The sequence below is a fragment of the Equus asinus genome, chromosome 4 (assembly GCF_041296235.1).
Source record: "Equus asinus isolate D_3611 breed Donkey chromosome 4, EquAss-T2T_v2, whole genome shotgun sequence".
Lineage (NCBI taxonomy): Eukaryota > Metazoa > Chordata > Mammalia > Perissodactyla > Equidae > Equus > Equus asinus.
The window spans coordinates 43504840-43525056 of record NC_091793.1 but is presented as its reverse complement, the minus strand read 5'-3'; the positions used below and the strand labels follow the sequence as shown (position 1 = coordinate 43525056).

The following is a 20217-nucleotide window of genomic DNA, read 5'->3' as shown; positions in this document are numbered from 1 at the left end:
CCATGGAGTGTAGGCAGAGAGAATCCTGGTTGGAGGGAATCAAGAGCAGAGAGGTTAGGAGTAGAGTGTGTTTAGGGCAGAGAGTAGGTGTGGCCAGAATGGGCAAGTGACAACAGAGGTCAGAGGTGCAGGTGACAGGCCCAGTGGTTGGCAGGGGACTATGGGCCTATTTAGAGGCCTTTGGAATCACCCAAGGGCTTGGAACAAGAGAAGTTTGAGCATAAAATCTTGGCTATAGTGTAGAAATAAATTGGCAGTGGAAAGATCAGTTACGAAGAGTACTAAAACACTCAGACGAGGTATTTATTAATTGTTCCAACAACAGTGCTCGATGCCATGTGAAAAATGCTGAGTCCCAGGAATGGACTCGGCAGCCCTGAGCGCTCCATTTGCCAGTACCGAGTGGGAGGCAGTGTGGCAAGGTGGCTAAGAGGCTGGGCCTTTGAAGACAGAGACCTAAGCTCTGGGTTCAGAACTTGCTACACCGCTAATTAACTGTGTAATTCTGAGCAAGGAAGCCTAATTACAGCCTGTTTCTCCACCTATGAATGCGCACAGGAACACTTCCTGATGGGTCGTCAGAAGGATGAAGGCAGCCAGTGAGCGTCGAGTCAGCGCCTGGCACGTGCTGCAGTAAACCCACACGTGGCTATTACTGTTAGCACTCTGCAATTACTCAGGACAGAATGGAAACGTATTTGGGGAAAGTTTTTGGTAAGGATTAACACAAAATAGGAGTTTCTGCTTAACAACTTTTGCATAAGGAAATTAAGTGCGTGTGAGCCAACAGTATGAGCATGACCATCAACATTACTGTAACTATGTACTGAACACCTGCCACGTGCCTGATACAGCCAGGCGCTGGGAACGGTGATGACCGGTCTATCCACACTCAGACCGCTCGGCCCACAGAGGCTGGAAGGATTACACACCCTCCGAGTGCTGCGTGGGGAAATGCAGGAATGCAGCCACGGGGTTACAAAGAGCTGGGGCCCAGAGTGAGCTTGACTAGAGTGGGGTGGTTTTGTCACTTTAAAGACCATGACTGACAAGTCAAATTAGGAGAAGCTGACCAATGGAATTTAAAAAGCCAACACCACTAAAATGTAAACCTCAGCAGATCCCGGCCAGGCCTGAGCACACGGCTCACTGAAGCTCACAGCAGCTAGTCCTAACTGTGCACACAGGCCCTGCAGCCTCTGGGGCACTCGCACGAAGGACCCCAAGGCCGCCGTGCAGGAAGAGGGCACACAGGATGGATAGTAATACCTTTTAATGTTTCACATTAGAGGTTTTTTCCAGAAGATTTATAACAAAAACATAGAATTTAGTATGAGTTTCGATACACTGGGCAATTACAGAACCTAAACAGGACAACTCCATCAAGTACAATCCTTCCTGTGGGGGCAGAACCTCCATCCCACCAAGAGAGAATCACAACATGATTGGGCATGACCATCTCAGACCGCCTATTCTTCCAATTTCAGAGATTGGCAGACTTGGAGAAAAAACAAATTAAAAAAATAAATAAAACTGAACACGGTCGACTGCCTCAGCTCCCCTCTCCGTTCTCCTTTTCCTATTTTCTTCACACAACCAGATGGGACGAGGGCGTGAGGCGGAGGGAGCCCTGTGGCTCAGGGCTGGGTGCTCTGCTGACTAAATGCCAGCAGATGTGCGAGCTCCCTGAGGCGGCCAAGAAATGGACTCGGAATCAACCACTCGGTGCAGGTGTCGTAGCTGAGGAATACGAGCGGAGAGAGGGGAGGGAAAGGGAGCCAGAGAACTGCCGGTGGGAGGCCCAGGTGCACACACACATTTCAAATCCAACTTCTATAATGAGAAGACGGCCTAAATACAATCCTTAGTCAGTACACTTACACAGAAATACATAACTGCGGAGTTAACACCTCTTTGTAATAATACAAGTTGGAATGCTAACGGAGGGTAAACAGTTCTGCAGAATTCTACCGGGCACAGTCCTTCATTCAACAGAAAAAGTCAAAATCATTCGGCTTCTACAAGAAAATCCTTCACATCCACCTGTGTTCAAAAATAATAATAACTTATGATATTAACAGCTTCCTTAAAAAGATAATTACTACAAAAGAGTTAAATCATAAGTATGGAAAGACCTATTTTCCTATGAATGCAGTTCTTAGGAAGGGAGAGAGATATAACACATGTGAAAAATAAAGCTGTGATGGGTGTGTTTTTAGCTTAAAGCTAAAGCTATCAAAAAAAGAGTTTTAAACAAGTTGAGTGTTTTGCATTACAAAGGATCTCAGCTTACTGAGACCAGCACACAATGAATAAATAAAGACCCTGACTGTTTTTCTCCATTTAAGGTGTACCTCTGCCTCCAGGACAAATAATGGTGGAAACCACACCATCCTGCCAGGTTCCAGAGAGTGGACTGTTACTTCAAAGAGGCTGGCCGAGTAGTCATTTCCTTTCCTAAAGAGAACTAAAAATCATCAGTGATGTAGCACATGGGGACAAATTTGGCCAGAGTGAACCATACATTTCTTTGCTTTGGACACAGAACTCACTAGGTGAGACGCTAGGTGAGAACTCACTAGCTCGCTGAAGCAGAGCAGCACACCTGATCCTCGGACAGTTCTCCTTCGTGGGACAAGCCCACGTGGCCTCCAAGGAAGCCAAATCGCGCCTTTCGAGCAACTAGGCACCTTATTTGCAGACTCTAGCCATGACTTGCTTTTGGACAAAAATTGACTACTAACATTTTTCATCTCTGGTATCATTAACACCTTAGAGAGATAAGAAAAGAATAATCAACATTAGAAAGCTTGACAATGAGACTAAGAAGACCCACAAAGGGGAGGTCATGCTAAAACTGCTTCGACAGCTGTTCCATCACCGCCCACCGCATGGGCTTTGAGGCCAGTGACTTCATGGACGCATCCCTTCGATGCACTGCCGAGTGCCAGTTTAGAGTCGTCACGGTGACCCCAGTGTGATGCTGCCTGCCTTGCATTCACCACCTCCTACCCATGAGATCCAAGGAGGCCCTGGCTGGTGTGAGCACAGATCATGCAGATGCCAAAGCCCAAGAAGCTTCTTGAAAACTTCGCCTTGGATTTGGGCAAGGAAACATCAGTGGTGTGGAGTCCTGGCGACAGCATCCACACTGGGGCTTAACCTCAGCAGCCAGTCTGGAGGATGTTTCCCCCTGAGCGCTTGGTCACCGACAGTGTTGTGAATATCTGTGGGGAAGAGGAAGCAAGAGATTTTCAGACACCTGAGCAAATGAGTTAACAGTGGGCAGTTCAGATAACACCATAAGTATTAAGAATGACTTAGGTGACTACTTACAATGAATCAAACAGAGAAGTAATATGAGCAAGGATATCCTCAATTTCTCCAGAGGATAAAAGGGGAAAAACATTTTAAAACCAAGGTGAGAGAGAAGAAAATTCAGGTTATATCTAATGAAGAACTTTATTAGCATGAGGGTAATTAAAACAATTCAATCGGTTACCCAGGTTGCCAAATCCCTACAAGAAATGCATCATGAACTATTTTGGATACGCAGGAAGGTATAAAGTACAGTATTACCAACACCACGTGCCCACCCAGCTCAGGGAGCTTTATGAGTACGGTTAGAGCCCCACGTGTGCCCCTCCCTGATCACCTTCTTCCTCCCTGCCCCCAACTGGTGCTTACCATTCCCATGCATTTCTTCCTGCATTTCTTTTGTAGGTTTTTAGAAACTTTACATGTAAATGGCAAGATGGTTATGTACTCTTCTGCTACTTGCTTTCTTGGCTCAAATACTCTATTTCTGTAATTCACCCATTTATGGATACCAATAGCTCTAATTCTTCCACTTTTCGCTGAGCAGTATTCAATTACTATAGTATATTATACCATATATAGTATCCATACTATATACTATAGTATTTATTACGCAAATAGTGACTATATTATGAATTACATATCCAGGTTCCTTTTGCAGGCGATCCAAGCTATTGCTAATATGCCATTTGCAATATGCTCTGTGACATGCCAGTACGTCTCCTCACACCCAGAGCTAGAGGTACAATTGCTGGGTTGGAGGGTCAGCTGGATTTCTAAGGTGCCCAACCAGCCGACACTGCCATGTGCAGTGACTGACAAGGTCTCCTTATTTCACATCCTCGCAAACACTCGGTGCTTGTGGACTTGGAGCCTTATCATCTTCAGGCAGCTTTGACTTGCTACCACTGAAGACTGCCTCTACAAAAAACAATGGTTCTTGAACTTTACAGTCCGTTCACATTGATTAAAATACCTGGAAACTACACTGATTCTGATTTGGCAGATCTAGGGTAGGGCCGAGGAATCTCATTTTTAGCAGAAGTCCCAAGTGATTCTAATGCAGGCTGTCCAAAGACCACGTATTAAAATTTCTTATGCAAAGCAACACCAGAGTAGACACCGCACTGTGAATTTCTGGCAAAATCCCTAGCCTGGAAGTCTACAGCGTGGGAAAGCTCTGTAGTCTCAGCAAGCCGGAAGCCTGCAGCTCTCCTGCAGTCCATCAGTAACTCTCTCATCCAGAGGGCTCCTTGCCTGCTCACTTTACACTGCCTTGCTGGAGAATTTCTCACTGTGCATCTCACCTACCTTTTAATTCATTCCTCCTCCTGTTTCCTTGAGGGTGCTCTTTCCAGTCTCCTTTTGTGGCCATTCCTCAGCCATGGCATAGAGGGGTGCTCAAGCACCGATGTCCCCAGTCCTTGGGGTGGCCACAGCTCCTGGGCTGGCTGTAGACCCAGCTGCCTGATCTATGTACTCCAATGTGCTGCAGCAATCTCGCCCTTTCCACATGGGGATGACACGAACGAGGCCAGGAAGCAGTGCCCAGGGTTGCACTCTCAGCTCTCCCTCTGGATACTCTCCTATCACAGTGTCTCAATCAGTCAACTGCCCCCGTTCAGGCAGGTGAATGCGTAACCTCTCCAGCCAGTGTGTCTCTCCTTACCACCAAGAAGGCCTAGCACACACCCCTTCTTGGATGACACTTCAAACTTAACGCGTCCAGAACTGAAGCCTTTATCTTCCTGAAGCCAGTTCCTCTCAGTGAATGGCATCGCCACTACTTGCTTGCCCAGGCAACCAAGAATTAATCCTTAATTCTTCTATCTCCATTACTGCTGATAGGTAATCAATTACTAAGTCTTATATATTTTGCTTCTTTTCTGTCAAATCTGATGTTTCTTTTTATTAACACTGACACCAGGTTCAGGTCTTTATAATTCTGACTGGACTATTCTAAGATTCTTGTTAGTATCCAAAACACAGAGTGCCTTCACCTCCCTGTGATGACCTTCCATATGGTCCACACATTACACACTGCTGCCCTACTGGACGTGGACGTGAGGGCCAGGGGCTTGCTCTAACCAAGGACACGTGTGGCACTGTGCTGCATCACTGCTGAACAGAAGCCCTGGGCACCAAGGCGTGCTTTCCAACATCTCCTTCCCTCTGCCACCTAGCTAGCAGTGCCCAGGGAGAGGCTGCCCCGTCAGCCTGGTCCTGGAGCGAAGATGATATAGAAAGCCGAGCGGCAGCTGATCCACGATGAGCACAGAGCACCAGCAAGGAAGAAAACTTTGTTTCTATAGGCAAAAAACCAAAACCAACACCCAAAGTGTTCATCTGTGTTGCTGAGACATGCAAACATCCAAGGGCTTTGTGTTCAATCAATTAAATTTAGAAACAAATTTGGTTACTGAGTACAATTAAGACTTCTATCCAAACCCTGCTGCTCACACTGGGTAAGCTGTGGGTAAGTGGCAGGATTCCGGAGAATCCATCTGCCCTGCGCTACCCAGGCCGACCTTCTCAAGCCGTCGAGTTGTCTCACTGAGACTGGAAGTCACGGCTTATTAGGGAGAGTCCCCGGCGGAGGCAAGACTCACGCAGCGCCTGTAGCCTGGTTGGCACACCTGGACAAGCTTCTGGGTCAGTCGCCCCTTTGACTCCTGAGAAATAACTGGTTTCCTGATTTTTTAATACATAGAGGAAAGCGCACAAGAAGTCAAGGCCACTTTGACTAACTTACGCGGGTCAAAGACTCAGGAACAGCATCAAAACTACTTTTGAATAAAGGGAAAGTACTTTTGTGTAAAGAAGGTACATAACTGAGAAAGGCCCTGGTCCATTCTAGCCTTGAAGAAGCAACCAAGCCTTTTTCCTTCCCATATACCAACATATCATCAGCACCTTAAGAAATTCAGAGCCAATAATGGCCAACATCCGAAGACATTATAAATATGAGGCCAGAAGAAAAGAGGAACAACTCACATCAAAAAAAAAAAACAGTTATGAGAAAAGAGGTTTATCTTTGTTAGCAAAGATACGTAAAAATCCTTGAAATAGTTATCCCTTTTATACATTACTATAGAAAAAACACACTTACACTGAATTTGCAACATTTTCATTAGCACTCAAACTCAATGCTGACGACACTGTAAACTAGTACAATTCTTTTGAAAAGCAATAAAATTCCTTTGTTTAAAAAAAAGTGTGACTGTGGATGAGGACAGAAAGACAATATGCGGTAATGAAAATAGCTGTGTTAGGACGATGATGATATGGGCAATTTAAAATACCATCAAACATGCTCTTTTCAATTTTTATAAAGGAAGAAAAATAAACAGCCAGGGAATACATTAAAACAAATTTCAGGTTTGTGAATTTCAAGCTTAAGCTTTATTTCTCAGGAATTAATTTAGAAACAGAACTTGTAGAAGATTTACATTGAAAACTAAACCCATCAAAAATGGAAGCAGATTAAAAAAAAGAGCCCTTATCTATTTTTCTTATACTGATAACATGCTTATGTTAAAGAGTGGGGAAGCGAAACTGCCACTGTTGATTAGTTTAAATGGAAAAACTGATGGGGTCAATTTTTACAAGATTTTATTTGCACACAGCTGCTTTAGAATTTTCATAAAAACGTATTTTTAAAAAGTGAGCATGGAGGCTGCCCCTTCATACTTTTCTATTCTACCACAAAGAACACTTAGAAAAGGTCAAATGCCACTGAGGCGTTCACCACCCAGCCTCACGCACCCTTCACTCTAGACTGTAATTCTGGTGACTATGAAAACAAAACTTCTGACGTTCGGCACTAAAACTCATTTTAAGACATTTCACAGGGGTCTTTTCTAATGCTCCTTCCTCTTGAGCTATTATTTTTCTCCTACAAATAAACGTGATTAGTTGAAATTACTGTTCCAAATTATGTGTAACCAGTTTCCTATTCAATTACTGCTGCTCAGATGTCGGGAATAAATTATCACATACTACCTTCACACCCAATCACGCTAATGCACGACTGACGCTTCAGGCATTAGTACTCCCTCTCGTACGGACGCAGAAGGGCTTTCAGTCAAAACAACAGTAGCCTCTCCTCCTCTTAGAGCAATTCCTCAATGAGGAATTTGTCAACTTTTCTAAGTAACTACGCCTCAGAGCCAAAAGTCACTCAACTGCCCAGGTTACTTCATCAAAATGGTAGAGGACTTCATTCACTGATTCATTCTGCAAACAACCCACAGCTGGCCTGGGAGCTGGGGCTAGTTCTCAACACTTTAAAACAGTGCTCAGGACCAGTTTTTAAATTATTATTTCTAATCCATCCAATGGACAGACATTTGTGAAATTCAATAAAAACGTGTTAGGAAAATGAAATTTTAAAAGGCATGTAAAATTAAAACCCCATTTTTTAATGATTACATCAGATACTGTCAAATAGCTCTTAAAGTTTCTAAATCTTCCTTCTTCATTTCCATTCTTGTCTCATATGCATTAGACATATTCTGAGGACTGCATTTTGAGCGGCACCCCTCGACAGCATGACTGGACACGAAAAAACAGTGGGTCCAGTAGCAAATCCAAGTTGGATGGAACCCAGCATTTAGCACAAAGGAAAGAGTCTCTAAAAAGCCCCTACTGATCAAATGTCACTTTCCCTTCATCAAGAAGCTTTAAAAAAGATCTCCATAGCCAGGGGTCAGAAGGCTTTGGTTTTTCAAAATCTAGTTTCTAAGCAAGTATTTCATACTCAAGAGTAAAGAAAATTACCAGAGGAGCTTTTTCAAAATATGCATGCCTTCCCACCACTCACCCACCTTAAAAATGCTGTAATGAGGACCTTCGGTCAAGCCACATCTTCTGTAATGAAATACCCTGGGAAAACCCGGCCAACAGACGCAGTTACTGCGTATCTACCAAACGCCAAGAACTCTCGAAGTCACTTTCCACACGGCGCTGCCCAGCAGCCCTATGAGTGAGACAGTATCTCTATTTCATTTAACACGTAAACTAAACTCCTAGAAAGCTGGGTGCCGTGGCCAAGTTCAGTGAGAATTTGCTGAGTGAGATTACAACCCAGGTCTGTGTGTCTCCACTATGCTCATATTGCCACCAAGAAAGCAGCTCCATTTTTAAATTCTATGTCAAATATCGTAGGAAGGTATGTGGAAGTGGAGCATCATCTGTACAGTGTGCTGCCTCAGGAGCCAGACTGCCTGGGTTTGAATCCTGCTTCTGTCACTTCCAAGTGAGTAACTGTGGGCAAGTTACTCAACCTCCACGTCCTCAATTTCCTCATGTGTCAAATGGAGATATCCCGCCACCTACCCCGTGGAGTTCTTGCAAGGACCTACTTCCCGGAGAGCAGAGTGCCTGACCCACACAGTAAACCCTCAGAAACATCAGCACTACTAACTACTGTCAGTGTTATTCCCTCGGACCCGCACACTCTACTGTCGCCTCCTACTGCAGGCTACAAATGTGAACCATTCTTAGTTCTTCCCTCTTCCCATTTCCAATCATTTGGCAAGCACTATCAACTCTATCTCCTACTTGTCTCTCAAATATATCAATGTCTCTTGACACCCACTGCCACTACCCCAGTTCTGGCCACTACCACATCCCCTCTAGCCTCTAGAGGTGGCCTCCGCTGGTTCATTCTCCAGAGTGAAGCCAGAGTGATTCTCTCAACAGTGTATCTGATCACATTATTCCCTGCTTTAAACCTCTTTCGGCTGAATCCCAGTGCCCCCAGAGTCAAGTCAAAACACTCCGCCTTGGTTTACAAGGCCATCACCTTCCCACCTACTCGTCCGGCATAAATTTTTTTTAACCTCTCTCTAAGCTCTTCAAGTTACAGCAGCATTGAGGGCCTTTCAGTTTCCTGCATGAACCATGCTCTCTCCCACAGAGGCCTTTTATTTGATGTTCCCTCTGACTGGCTCACACCAACACATCTTCTTGTCTTAGGCAAGAAGTCCCTCCTCCACCATCCTGCCCAATATCCCTGCTCCAAACACCACTTTACACTTTACATCTGTCCTGTTCCTAGGCCTCCTCACATGGAACTGTAACTGGCACTGCACTCATCGGCCCCCCTCGATCTTTTTTTTTTTTTCTTTTAAAGATTAGCACCTAGGCTAACAACTGTTGACAATCTTCTTCTTTTTTTTTTTCTGCTTTATCTCTCCAAACCTCCCCCCTGTACACAGTTGTATATCTTAGTTGCAGGTCCTTCTGGTTGTGGGATGTGGGACACCACCTCAACGTGGCCTGACGAGCGGTGCCATGTCCGCGCCCAGGATCCGAACCCCGGGCCGCCGGCAGCGGAGTGCACAAACTTAACCACTCGGCCACGGAGCCGGCCCCTGCCTCCTCGATCTTAAGCACGTCTTAAATCCTTGCTGCATCCCTAAGTGCCTAGCGCAGTGCTATATACATCGCTGCACAACAAATGTGTTTACAGAGTGAGACAGCACCCAGTTTCTCATCTCATTAACCACCTGCCAGCTTGGAAAAAAATTTTTTAAATCCTATCAAAGCAGTGGAACATTCAGCCTCTGAATTTCAAAGTCATAAGAGAACCAACAGACAGAGATGCATAACAGCAAATGCTTAAAAAGGGTTCCCATATGTGCCAGGCGTACAAGGAGAGGCCTTTGGCTGACCTCCCTACAGGCAGAGGCTTCACCAAGACATCCTGCCTCTCTTCACCACATCTCTCCATCCAGCTGGCAATGATCCTGCCAGATGCTGCCGTACTTGCCACTGCTGGACCACAACACAACACAACACAACCAGGTGGGGAGGCAGGAGTCAAGCACACATCAGTCTTTGAATCGGCCCACTGAGAGCTGAACTCAGATAAAAAGAATTAGACACTCTCATCTGCAAGTTGGGAAGTTATCCTTCCATCCATTTCAGAGATGGTTGTTGTAGTTTTTAAGTATCTTGGACTAGCATCTAAAATTTAAATATACTTACTGTTGTGGGTTGAATGAAGCTCCCTAGAAAAATATGTTCAAGTCCTAATCTCTGGTGCTTGTGAATGTGACCTTATTCGGAAACAGGGTCATTGCAAACGTCATCAAGTTAAAACGAGGTCATGCTGGACTAGTTGGCCCTAATCCAATGACTGATGGTCCTTCTATTAAGGGGACATCTGGACACAGACACACAGGAGATAAGGGCATGTGCAGACAGAGTCAGAGATGGAGTGACGCATCAACAAGCCAAGGAACACCAGGGATTGTCAGCAACCACCCAAAGCTAGAAGAGGCAAGGAGGGGTTCTTCTCCAGAGCCTCTGGAGGGAGTGTGGTCCTGCTGATACCTTGATTTCAGACTTCCAGCCTTCAGAGCTGTGGGAGAATGACCTTTCATTGTCTTAAGCCCTCCAGTTTGTGCTACTTTGTTGCAGTAGCCCTAGGAAACTAATATACTCACTACAAGTGTTTCTGAAAAAAATGAAGTTAATTGGATCCTTGCCTAGGCAGGATCTTAGTCATTACACTGAATAAAAGACATATCACACATTTTTTAAGAGCTTTAGTTGAGACTCTTTTCAATTTTTATGTTATTTTTTTGAAGCTTAGTTTTATTTCACAAAAACAGTAGTTTTCTAGGAATAATGCCTTAGTCACGAAACATGTTAAGATTTTAGGCTTCCATTCCAGCCAGGTGCATATGCATACAGAGAAGAATACTCCTAATCATAAAAAAGGCATAGCAAAAAAACTAGAACATTCTTCCAGGTCTTAAAGCTGACATTTCACTTACTTAGAAAAGAATTCAGTTGTGCAAGGGCAATCAAGAACAGAGACCAACCAGTTAACAAGCTGTTGAATGAAACTGGCATAAATGTGTAGATGTGTGTGTGTGTATGCACAGCGTACACCCTGGAAACCACTGACTGTGGCGGCCAGGTAATAGCTGCCATTTTCAACTCCCTACTTAAGCCAGTATAATACGGGATACCTCCTTCCAACCATCACCAGGTTCTCCATCATAGACACATTTTTGGTTTACAATCCCTACTTAGAAGTAAGCATCACAATATTCAACTCTTGGATGATCACTGACAAGTGTGAAGAAACACTGACACCCAGAGGCCCAGAGTGGTCAATTTCCAGTTCTACCGTCATTTGCTTCATCCTTTAAAAGCACCACTTTCAAATCTCATTGATACCAAAAGCTAAAGGGGTAGACAACATCATTTAGCCTTGAGGTGGCTCCAGGAAAACTAGGATTGATGTTCTTTCTGGGTATGAATGGCATTATTAGCTGATTGCCATGAAAATAATGTAGGAGAGATAAATAAAAGATTTAAGGCTCATCTCTATAAATCACTCACCCTTGTTACCATTTAATAGCATGACAGTATTATCCAGTTCACACCAGGACAAAAAGTATTTCAAAGAGGAAAAACTGTCTCTAGAGACAAGGCTTCTTTTGAGGTGCTCTCAGTCATTCATAAGCTGTAAGGAGGTACAGAAGTAGCTCGAGTACTGCAGAAAGAACACGAGCTGCAGAGCCATAGATCTGCTCCCTGGGGAGGAGTAGCGAGGAGACAGGCACTTTTAAACAGAGCAGTAGAAGTGCAGGTGACCCACCTCTGCACAGACGGGGTGGATGCCAATGGTGCTGTCCAGCTGCTGTTTGGTCAGTCCACACTTGAGCGCAGCCGCAAAGCCCTGAGTCACTTCTCCAGCATTTGGACCCAGTACGTGGAAGCCCACAACACGTTCCTAAGATATAAAATAAAGTAATATGATTATGCTGATTTTTGGTCCTTAAGACCCTAGAATATTTCCCCAGTCTATTCTAAAACCCCATTCAGAAATGGCCAAAGACTTATATTAATGCTTGCCGCTTGAAGCTGTGAGGCTGAAGGTACTCCAGCATGGGCCAGCCAGTACAGGGTGCGATGGTCACAGCAAGCAAGAAGGAAGGGACAAGAGCCAGCCACGAGTGATGACAAGGAACAACAGTAAAAGCAAAAATGTCTCCAATTCCTTAAGCACCAAAATGTTCTGGAAAGTGCTTTCAAATGGCAGCTGTGTCCTCATCGCCTCTATTTGATTCTCAAAACTACAAATAAATTACTGTGATAGCTGTAACATTTAAGAGCAGTCACTCAAATTAAAAAATCATTTTAATTCAGGTTTTGGAGGTAGATAGCACAATTAGACTGAAGACCATTCTAATCTGAAAACATTTTTGAAAGCAATAGGAAAATGTTTGAGAACTCTGAAATACGTGCATGGGATTATTTTGGATAAATTCTCAATTCCAAACTCACACTACATCTGCCAAGATGCACTCACTACTCAGACTTTCAGAGCCAACTCTGACTGAGCTAGACTGCCCAGTCCAACCTCCTCATCAAGGATGAGGTGACTCGCTGTGGGGTGCAGAGCCTTATCTAAGGTTCCATCGCTCCCTGGAAACAGTCAGGAAAGTCATTCTGTTGCCAAAGTAGTGTAATACTCCATGTGGGAATCTGTTTATTCATCCCGACAATCAGGGGGTTAGTGTATGCATAAATAAAGCACAAAATATACCAGCACTTAAAATATACTAGACTGACATGTAATCCTATGGATAGATCTCAAAAGAACGAGAGTAAAAAGACAATTTGCAGGCTTCTATTCACTGAGAATAGCACTCTTAATTAAACTCACACAGTATAATGTCTATGAACACATAATAGGTGGCAAACATACAAAAAACATGAACAGGTGAGACACTCCAACTTCAAGACAGTGTTGCGTCCGGGGTAGGGAAGGAGTGAGGGGTGTGGGATCAGGAAGGAATGCAAAGACTACACAGGCACAGGGCAATGGTTAATAGCATGGAATCTGCATTGCCCGGGACTGAATTCAAGCTCTGCCATTACCTGGGTAAGTGACTTTGGCACAATTACTCAATGACCATGTGCTTCAGTTTCCTCACTACGAAATCAGGATAATGATAGCACACATCTCATAGGGTTGTATGAGGATTAAAGAGGTTAATACATGCGGACCTCGAAGGAGTGCCCAGCACATACTAAGTGCTCCACAAATGCACGCTGTTATAAACTGCCTCTGTGACATTTAATCTCTCATACGAGAAAAGCTCTGAAGCAAACACAGCAAAATATTAACATTCATTGATTCTGCATGGTGGGTATTATCATTCTTTCCGTATCTTCCTGTAAATTTAAAATATTTCAAAGAAGAACAGTATACAGAAAATAAAAGCTTAACAGATAATAAATACTATAATTCTTACTGAAAACCAAGGACATTTAGACACTGTGCAATGGCTGACTAAAGATGAATAAAAGCATGCCCCAAGAATGGTCAAGTCCTAGAAGCATGTTTTTATACAAGACTGCTCATGACAAGAGCAATAACTAGGATTCATCCTCTCTAACACCACCTTTGTCTACGAAAATAGTTGAAAAGAATATCACCCTGCTTATGGCCTCAACTATTTTAATTAAGATGGGGTTACTGGTAGTAAAAATTACTTTTCATATTATTAAGAAATGCCATTTGAAAAAACGACACAGCAATAAAAAAAAAGGACCAAAGAACTATATACAGTTAAAATAGATTTGTTTTGGTATGAAGGAAACTTGGTTTCATTGACTGCTACATGCAACGGCAGCATCTCTCGCTACAGGCAGATAACAGACCGTCGATGAGAAGAACATCTGACGTTTTCTCCTTTTGTCTACAGTAGCATGATATCTAATATATACATATACAAATAAACTTATGATGAAACACGTCTAAAAAGAAAAAAGTCTACATAAAATTGTTCTTTTGTCAACTGTGTATAGCTAGTTATGTGTATAGCTCATTATGGGTTACCCTAGTATATTCATTTTTAAATGCATCTTTGATAAATTTTTGGAGAAGATCCAGGTTTTCCTACAACCCTGGGCTCTGCAAAAAGTAATCTGCAACTGTGCTACCGTCTAGAGCAGTAGTTTCTAAACAGGATAAATGGCTTAACATATTCAAATTCCAAGATGAGAAAACTATGAGTGTATTAGCCTTTTAACATATGGATTCTTCAGCATCATTTCTATTTCTACTGAGGACATTTTTTTTAAGTTAAGATTCCAGCTAAGTTATAAACTCCAGTTCTTACAGGAGTCAATTCACAACACTTAGAGTATGAGTACAGACATACATGTGTCCTGGGTTACAATATAAAATAGGGACAGCAGTCAGAAAACTCTGAAAACCAATGATTTATTCAATCACTTTATACGTATGGAAAGAAACCATGAGGTCAAGGAGTTTGCCCAAGGCCTTCAGTTACCAGTTGTTACTTGTAGCAGCAGGCAATAAAACCTTAAATCAGAACCCAATTAAGAGCTCTTCCATTACAGCTTTCTCATTAGTGCCAGCTACTTAGAATGTGAACTTACGTTATTCCTGTTCTTTTTGGTTTTGTCATTATTTTTAGATAGTCGATGACTTCATTGCTCCCCTTTTATAAATACAAACACAAACGATTCTCAAGTTGCCCCTCTGGTTCCTTCACACAGCAAGTTTTCACTCCCTGCCTACTATCTGTAGGGCTCTGTGCCAAGGAAGCTGAGCGGGGATCAAGCAGTGGAGCCATGGGACGTGCCCTAGGATAACGTCCATGCGACTGCAGAGACCGACAGGTAGAATACTAAAGGAATGCAACGTGTATCGTGTGATCAAAATGCAGTTACATCTTAAAAACAACATGACATTAGTAGAAAAGATTAAAAGAGAATTTCACTTACGTTGTCTTTGATATTACAGATTATTTTTGCATAACATTTGTTGTTATCTCTTGATGGAATCGTCCATTCCAACGGCCAAAAGTAACTATGGTAAACCTAAGAAGATATAAGCACAATTTAGACTCATTATCTTAAGAAGAACGTTTGTCAAACACTAGGTGTGGTGCAAAGACAGTGGAGGCTCTTGAATAATTAGACGTCTATTAAACAATAAAATTCATGGAATAAACAGGAAGCTGGTCAGAAGGTAAATGACTTTAAATTCCTTGTTGTCAGGCCCTTTTGCTCATCCCTTACATACAACTCAGCCTCAAAAGAGTAAACCTTAAGTAATAACAACAAAGAACAAGTAAATGAGAGAAAGGAGCCACATAATTACTTGTTGTTTTGCCTTAAAGCACAAAAAGCCCTCAACCTCAGCACTTTCGAGTTACCTTACGGAAATGACAACTTTGGGCAAGAAACAAATAAGATGCCAGGAACAATTACAGCAATTATCTAGTTCTCTTGCTTAATGCTTCCAAAGATATTTCCTCCTCTGGCATTACTCACCAAAAGTACTAAAGGAGAGGAGGAGGGAGGGAGGGAAGACGGACAGATGGAGGGACACACAGACATCCTTACTGATGTTTCATACTCTTAAGTCCCGGATGACTGAAGGGCTTTTTTTCTCCTCGAACTGCTAGCCACAATTCAAAACATATATTGGTGGCTACCTTTTAAAAGCACACTAATTATGCAGACATTATAATAAGTGTTCTTTTATGTTGTAAGAGGATGTGATCTTTTAAAAAAACGTGGATCACAAAATTGAATGTATAGCATCACAGTATCACAACAATTATATAGGGAAACGATGATTAAAGAAATTACCCGAAATTACTTACAAAGTCTATGAGTAATTGTTTCCTATTTCCCTTATATTTTTCAAAATTTGTTCAATTCAAATGCATTGCTTTTATAATAAAAAATGCAAACTCTAATAAAACAAAAGCCAAAGATTATCTGTCAAGAAATATGGAATATATAGTAAGAACCTTAAATTTTAAATACCTTGTGATAGGAATCTGTCCTCAGAAAATAGAAAAACAGATAATGAACTATAAAGATGTTCATCATTCTATCTATAACAGTGAAAAAGTGTAAACGACATAATATAAGAATGGCTCAACAGGGCCAGCCCTGGTGGACTAGCGGTTAAGTTTGGCGTGTTCTGCTTTGGCTGCCCAGGTTCAGTTCCTGGGCGCAGACCTACACCACCTGCCTGTCAGTGGCCATGCTGTGGTGGCAGCTCACATAAAAAAGAGGAGGACTGGCAACACATGCTACCTCAGGGCAAATCTTCCTCAGCAAAAAGAGGAAGATTGGCAATAGATATTAGCTCAGGGAGAATATTCCTCAGCAAAAGAAAAAAAGAAAAGAAAGAATGGCTTAACAAATTATTGTATAGTATCCCTAAAAAGAAATAGTACACAAGACATTTTTTAAAATGGTGTTTTTAGGGGGAAATGCTCATGACCTAACATTAATTGTAGACAGAAAACTGCACGTCACTTAAATCACACTTAAAAAAATTAAGACATAGATACCTACACAAAAGGAGACTAGAATATGCCAAAATATTAACAGTAACTATCTCATCATGAACTAAAATTTCCTTTTTTTATATTTTCCTAATTTTTCAAACTTTTTATGAGGATAAATTATTTTTATAATCAGAAAAAAATGTTAATAATGTTACTAATAGACCAAGATATTATATGCCACTACTAATGCAAATAATAAAGAAAACAATTAAGAGATTTAAAACAGACTTTTATACTATAAAACTTACTGATTTCACAAATCTGGTCTTCTAAAAGGTTTTACTGGAAACTTTTTTCCCAAATGACTTAAAACAGTAGTCTCTTTCTCTTTGTGTAGCATTATTTGTGTATGTACAATAGCGTATTTCATGTGCATTTTCTTTGACTATATCATAAAAGATAAGTAGCAAACAGTATAAATAGACGCTAATGGTATGGAAGAAAAAAATAATTTAGAACACTAGAAATGTAATCAATTTTTAGTTTTCTTCTTTTCCTATATTTTCATACTTCTAAAAATATTGTTTTTGCTTTTTTTTTTTTTGCTTGAGGAAAATTAGCCCTGAGCTAACATCTGTGCCAATTTTTTTTTTTTTGAAGATTGGTTCCTAAGCTAACAACTGTTACCAATCTTTATTTTGCTTTTTCTCCCTGAATCCCCCCAGTACATAGCTGTCTATTTTAGTTGTGGGTCCTTCTAGTTGTGGCATGTGGGACACCACCTCAGCATGGCCTGGCGAGTGGTGCCAGGTCCATGCCCAGGATCCAAACCAGCGAAACAATGGGCTGCTGAAGCAGAGCGTGCAAACTCAACCACTCGGCCACAAGGCTGGCCCCTCCACTTTTTTATATGTGGGTCACCACCACAGCATGGCTGACGAGTGGTGTAGGCCCATGCCCAGGATGCGAACCTGGCCACTGAAGCAGAGTGTGCTGGACTGAACCACTAGGCCACAGGGCCAGCCCCCACAAAATATTGTTTTAATAATAAAAAGAAAACAGTAAAAGTAGTTTTAAAAAGTACAACTAAGTGGGGCTGGCCCCGTGGCCGAGTGGTTAAGTTCGTGCGCTCTGCTGCAGGCGGCCCAGTGTTTCGTTGGTTCGAATCCTGGGCGCAGACATGGCACTGCTCATCAAACCACGCTGAGGCAGCGTCCCACATGCCACAACTAGAAGAACCCACAACGAAAAATATACAACTATGTACTGGGGGGCTTTGGGGAGAAAAAGGAAAAAAATAAAATCTTAAAAAAAAAAAAATAAATAAATAAACTTTAAAAAAAAAAAAGTACAACTAAGTATTATTAGGTCAACTGATGAAACTGAAAAAAAGAAGGTGGATGAGATAAAAATATTCTATCAATATTAAATTTCCTCAGTGATAACTACACTATGATTCAGGAAAAAACCACACACACACAGATACAGAGCAAGAGAAAATATGACAAGTACAAAACAAATGAGGAAAATGTTAATATGTTAATCTGGATAATGGGTATACAGAAGTTGCTTGTACTATTTTTCAACTTTTATGTATGGTTGAAATTATTCACTTAAATTTTGAAAAGAAAAATAGCAGTAACTCAACATAGGAGTAAAGAGTAGAACTTACCTCAATATTTTCTTCCCCAAATTTCTCCACAGCATTCTCTTCAGAAAGACCACAAGCACCATATTCCAGAGGAGTAAATACAGTTGTTGGAACATTTTCATAGTCACACTGTTTCACAATGAAGGAAAAGAGTCATGGCAGGAGAATTTATAACTCAAAAGAGGATATACTTCAAAAAGGTTGAAAATTAAGAGGAAAGCACAGTAATAAATTCCTACCAAAAGTATGGGAAAAGTCACAATCCCAGAGATAAACCTACACTGAGAACCATTAACTGATGCGATAAAGTTTTAGTAGAAGTTTGAAGCGTGTCAAGACTGATCATGAATAAATGAGTCACGTGGTTTCCCCATCCACCTATCAACTGATGTTAACAAGGAGACACCTTTTCTCCCTTTAATAAAACAGCCAAAAGCAATACTAGTGTACCAAACACTGAAAGTCTCATATTATTGGCGACAGAAATTAATAGACTTCTTTGAAAAACCAATTAGGTAATACACATTAAGAGCCATAAAAATAGTTAATGCCCCTTGGCCCAACAGCCCCATCTTTAGAAATCCATAACAGTAATTTAGTGTACAGAAAAAGCTACATGCGTATACTGAGCATTGCTGCAGCACTCGTCAATAGCGGCAACACTGGAGCGGCTTTAAAGTGCCCGTAAGGAAGGGGTTCTATAGTACATACTCTCAATGCGACACTACGCAGCCATGAACACAGCGAAGAAGACCACACACACAAAGGAGCTAATGGTTATGACAGTACTCCCAGAGCATATTTTATAACGTTAACAGGTGTAGATGACTAAAAGGTTCTGAAGTCAAGCAAATTTGTAAAATGCTGCACTAAGCAAATAAACAGGTTTCTTTACTGTCAGATTTCTCAGAGCCTTTAATATGCTGATGTGAACTGTGAAAAACGTTTCATGTAAATACCGAATATGTCTGCAAATGCTATTTGGTAAAAACCTACCAGTTACATTTGCACACAGAAGTGAGCCTAAGTAATATTCTGCATTTAAAATATGAGAAATTCAGTTCTCACTCTAAGACAGGAGGGTGAAATCTTTAAAACGTGCCTTCCTCTAGAAACAATAAATATACTCCTTTTTCTCTAAGAAGAACACAAACCCTTGAAATTCTGACTCCAAAGTAAAGGCAGACATCTACTGACAGCCATACTGGTGTGCCAGGGACCAGATTTATCCTCTTGCCTTAAACAACCAGAAAACCAGGGGCTGGCCCCGTGGCCGAGTGGTTAAGTTTGCGCGCTCCGCTGCAGGCGGCCCAGTGTTTCGTTGGTTCGAATCCTGGGCGCGGACATGACACTGCTCATCAAACCACGCTGAGGCGGCATCCCACATACCACAACTAGAAGGACCCACAACGAAGAATATACAACTATGTACCAGGGGGTCTTTGGGGAGAAAAAGGAAAAAATAAAATCTTTAACAAAACAACAACAACAAAAAAAACAACCAGAAAACCAGACACACACGAAGCAGCACTCTGCGGACAGTGGACAACAGGCAGTGCAGGACTGCGATCCCTGAGAGAAGGACAACAAATGAGGCGAGCCCAGGTGACTGCCCAGAGCAGCTTCCAGGACTCAGTACCAGGAGCGGGAACTCAAGCAGAGCGAGGTAGTCTTTCTGACTTATGGAGACACAGACCGCAGTTCAGGGAAGCCAAGGCGGCTCGAAGCTGCAGGGGAGCACACCAAAGAGGGAGGAGCTGCACAAAGAGAACTCCTGAGATCTGCAGAGAGGGCCTCCTGAGATTTGGGCCGAGAAAATGTGTCACAGCAAAGTCCTCAAGGGTGAGGAGAACCAGTGGAAAGCAGTAGGCCCCCAAATGACGAGAGCTCTTCCAAGACCAGAATAGTTCCCCTCCCATAGCCAGAGTAGAAAAACTT

At 42.2% G+C, this 20217-nt stretch overlaps 1 protein-coding gene across 6 annotated transcripts in view; it reads right to left on the bottom strand.

The window, feature by feature from the left end:
• Window positions 1-1256: 1256 nt before the first annotated feature.
• Window positions 1257-20217, bottom strand: part of TXNRD1 (thioredoxin reductase 1) — a 147016-nt gene continuing 128055 nt past the window's right edge. For all 6 annotated transcript variants that reach the window (XM_070507179.1, XM_044746132.2, XM_014865803.3 and 3 more), the window contains 4 exons: window positions 18301-18408; window positions 15103-15198; window positions 11939-12073; window positions 1257-3227 (listed from right to left, as the gene is read on the bottom strand). In XM_070507179.1, coding sequence (XP_070363280.1) covers window positions 3165-3227; window positions 11939-12073; window positions 15103-15198; window positions 18301-18408 — 402 coding nt within the window. In that variant the 3' untranslated portion in view covers window positions 1257-3164. The remainder of the gene's footprint in view (window positions 3228-11938; window positions 12074-15102; window positions 15199-18300; window positions 18409-20217) is intronic.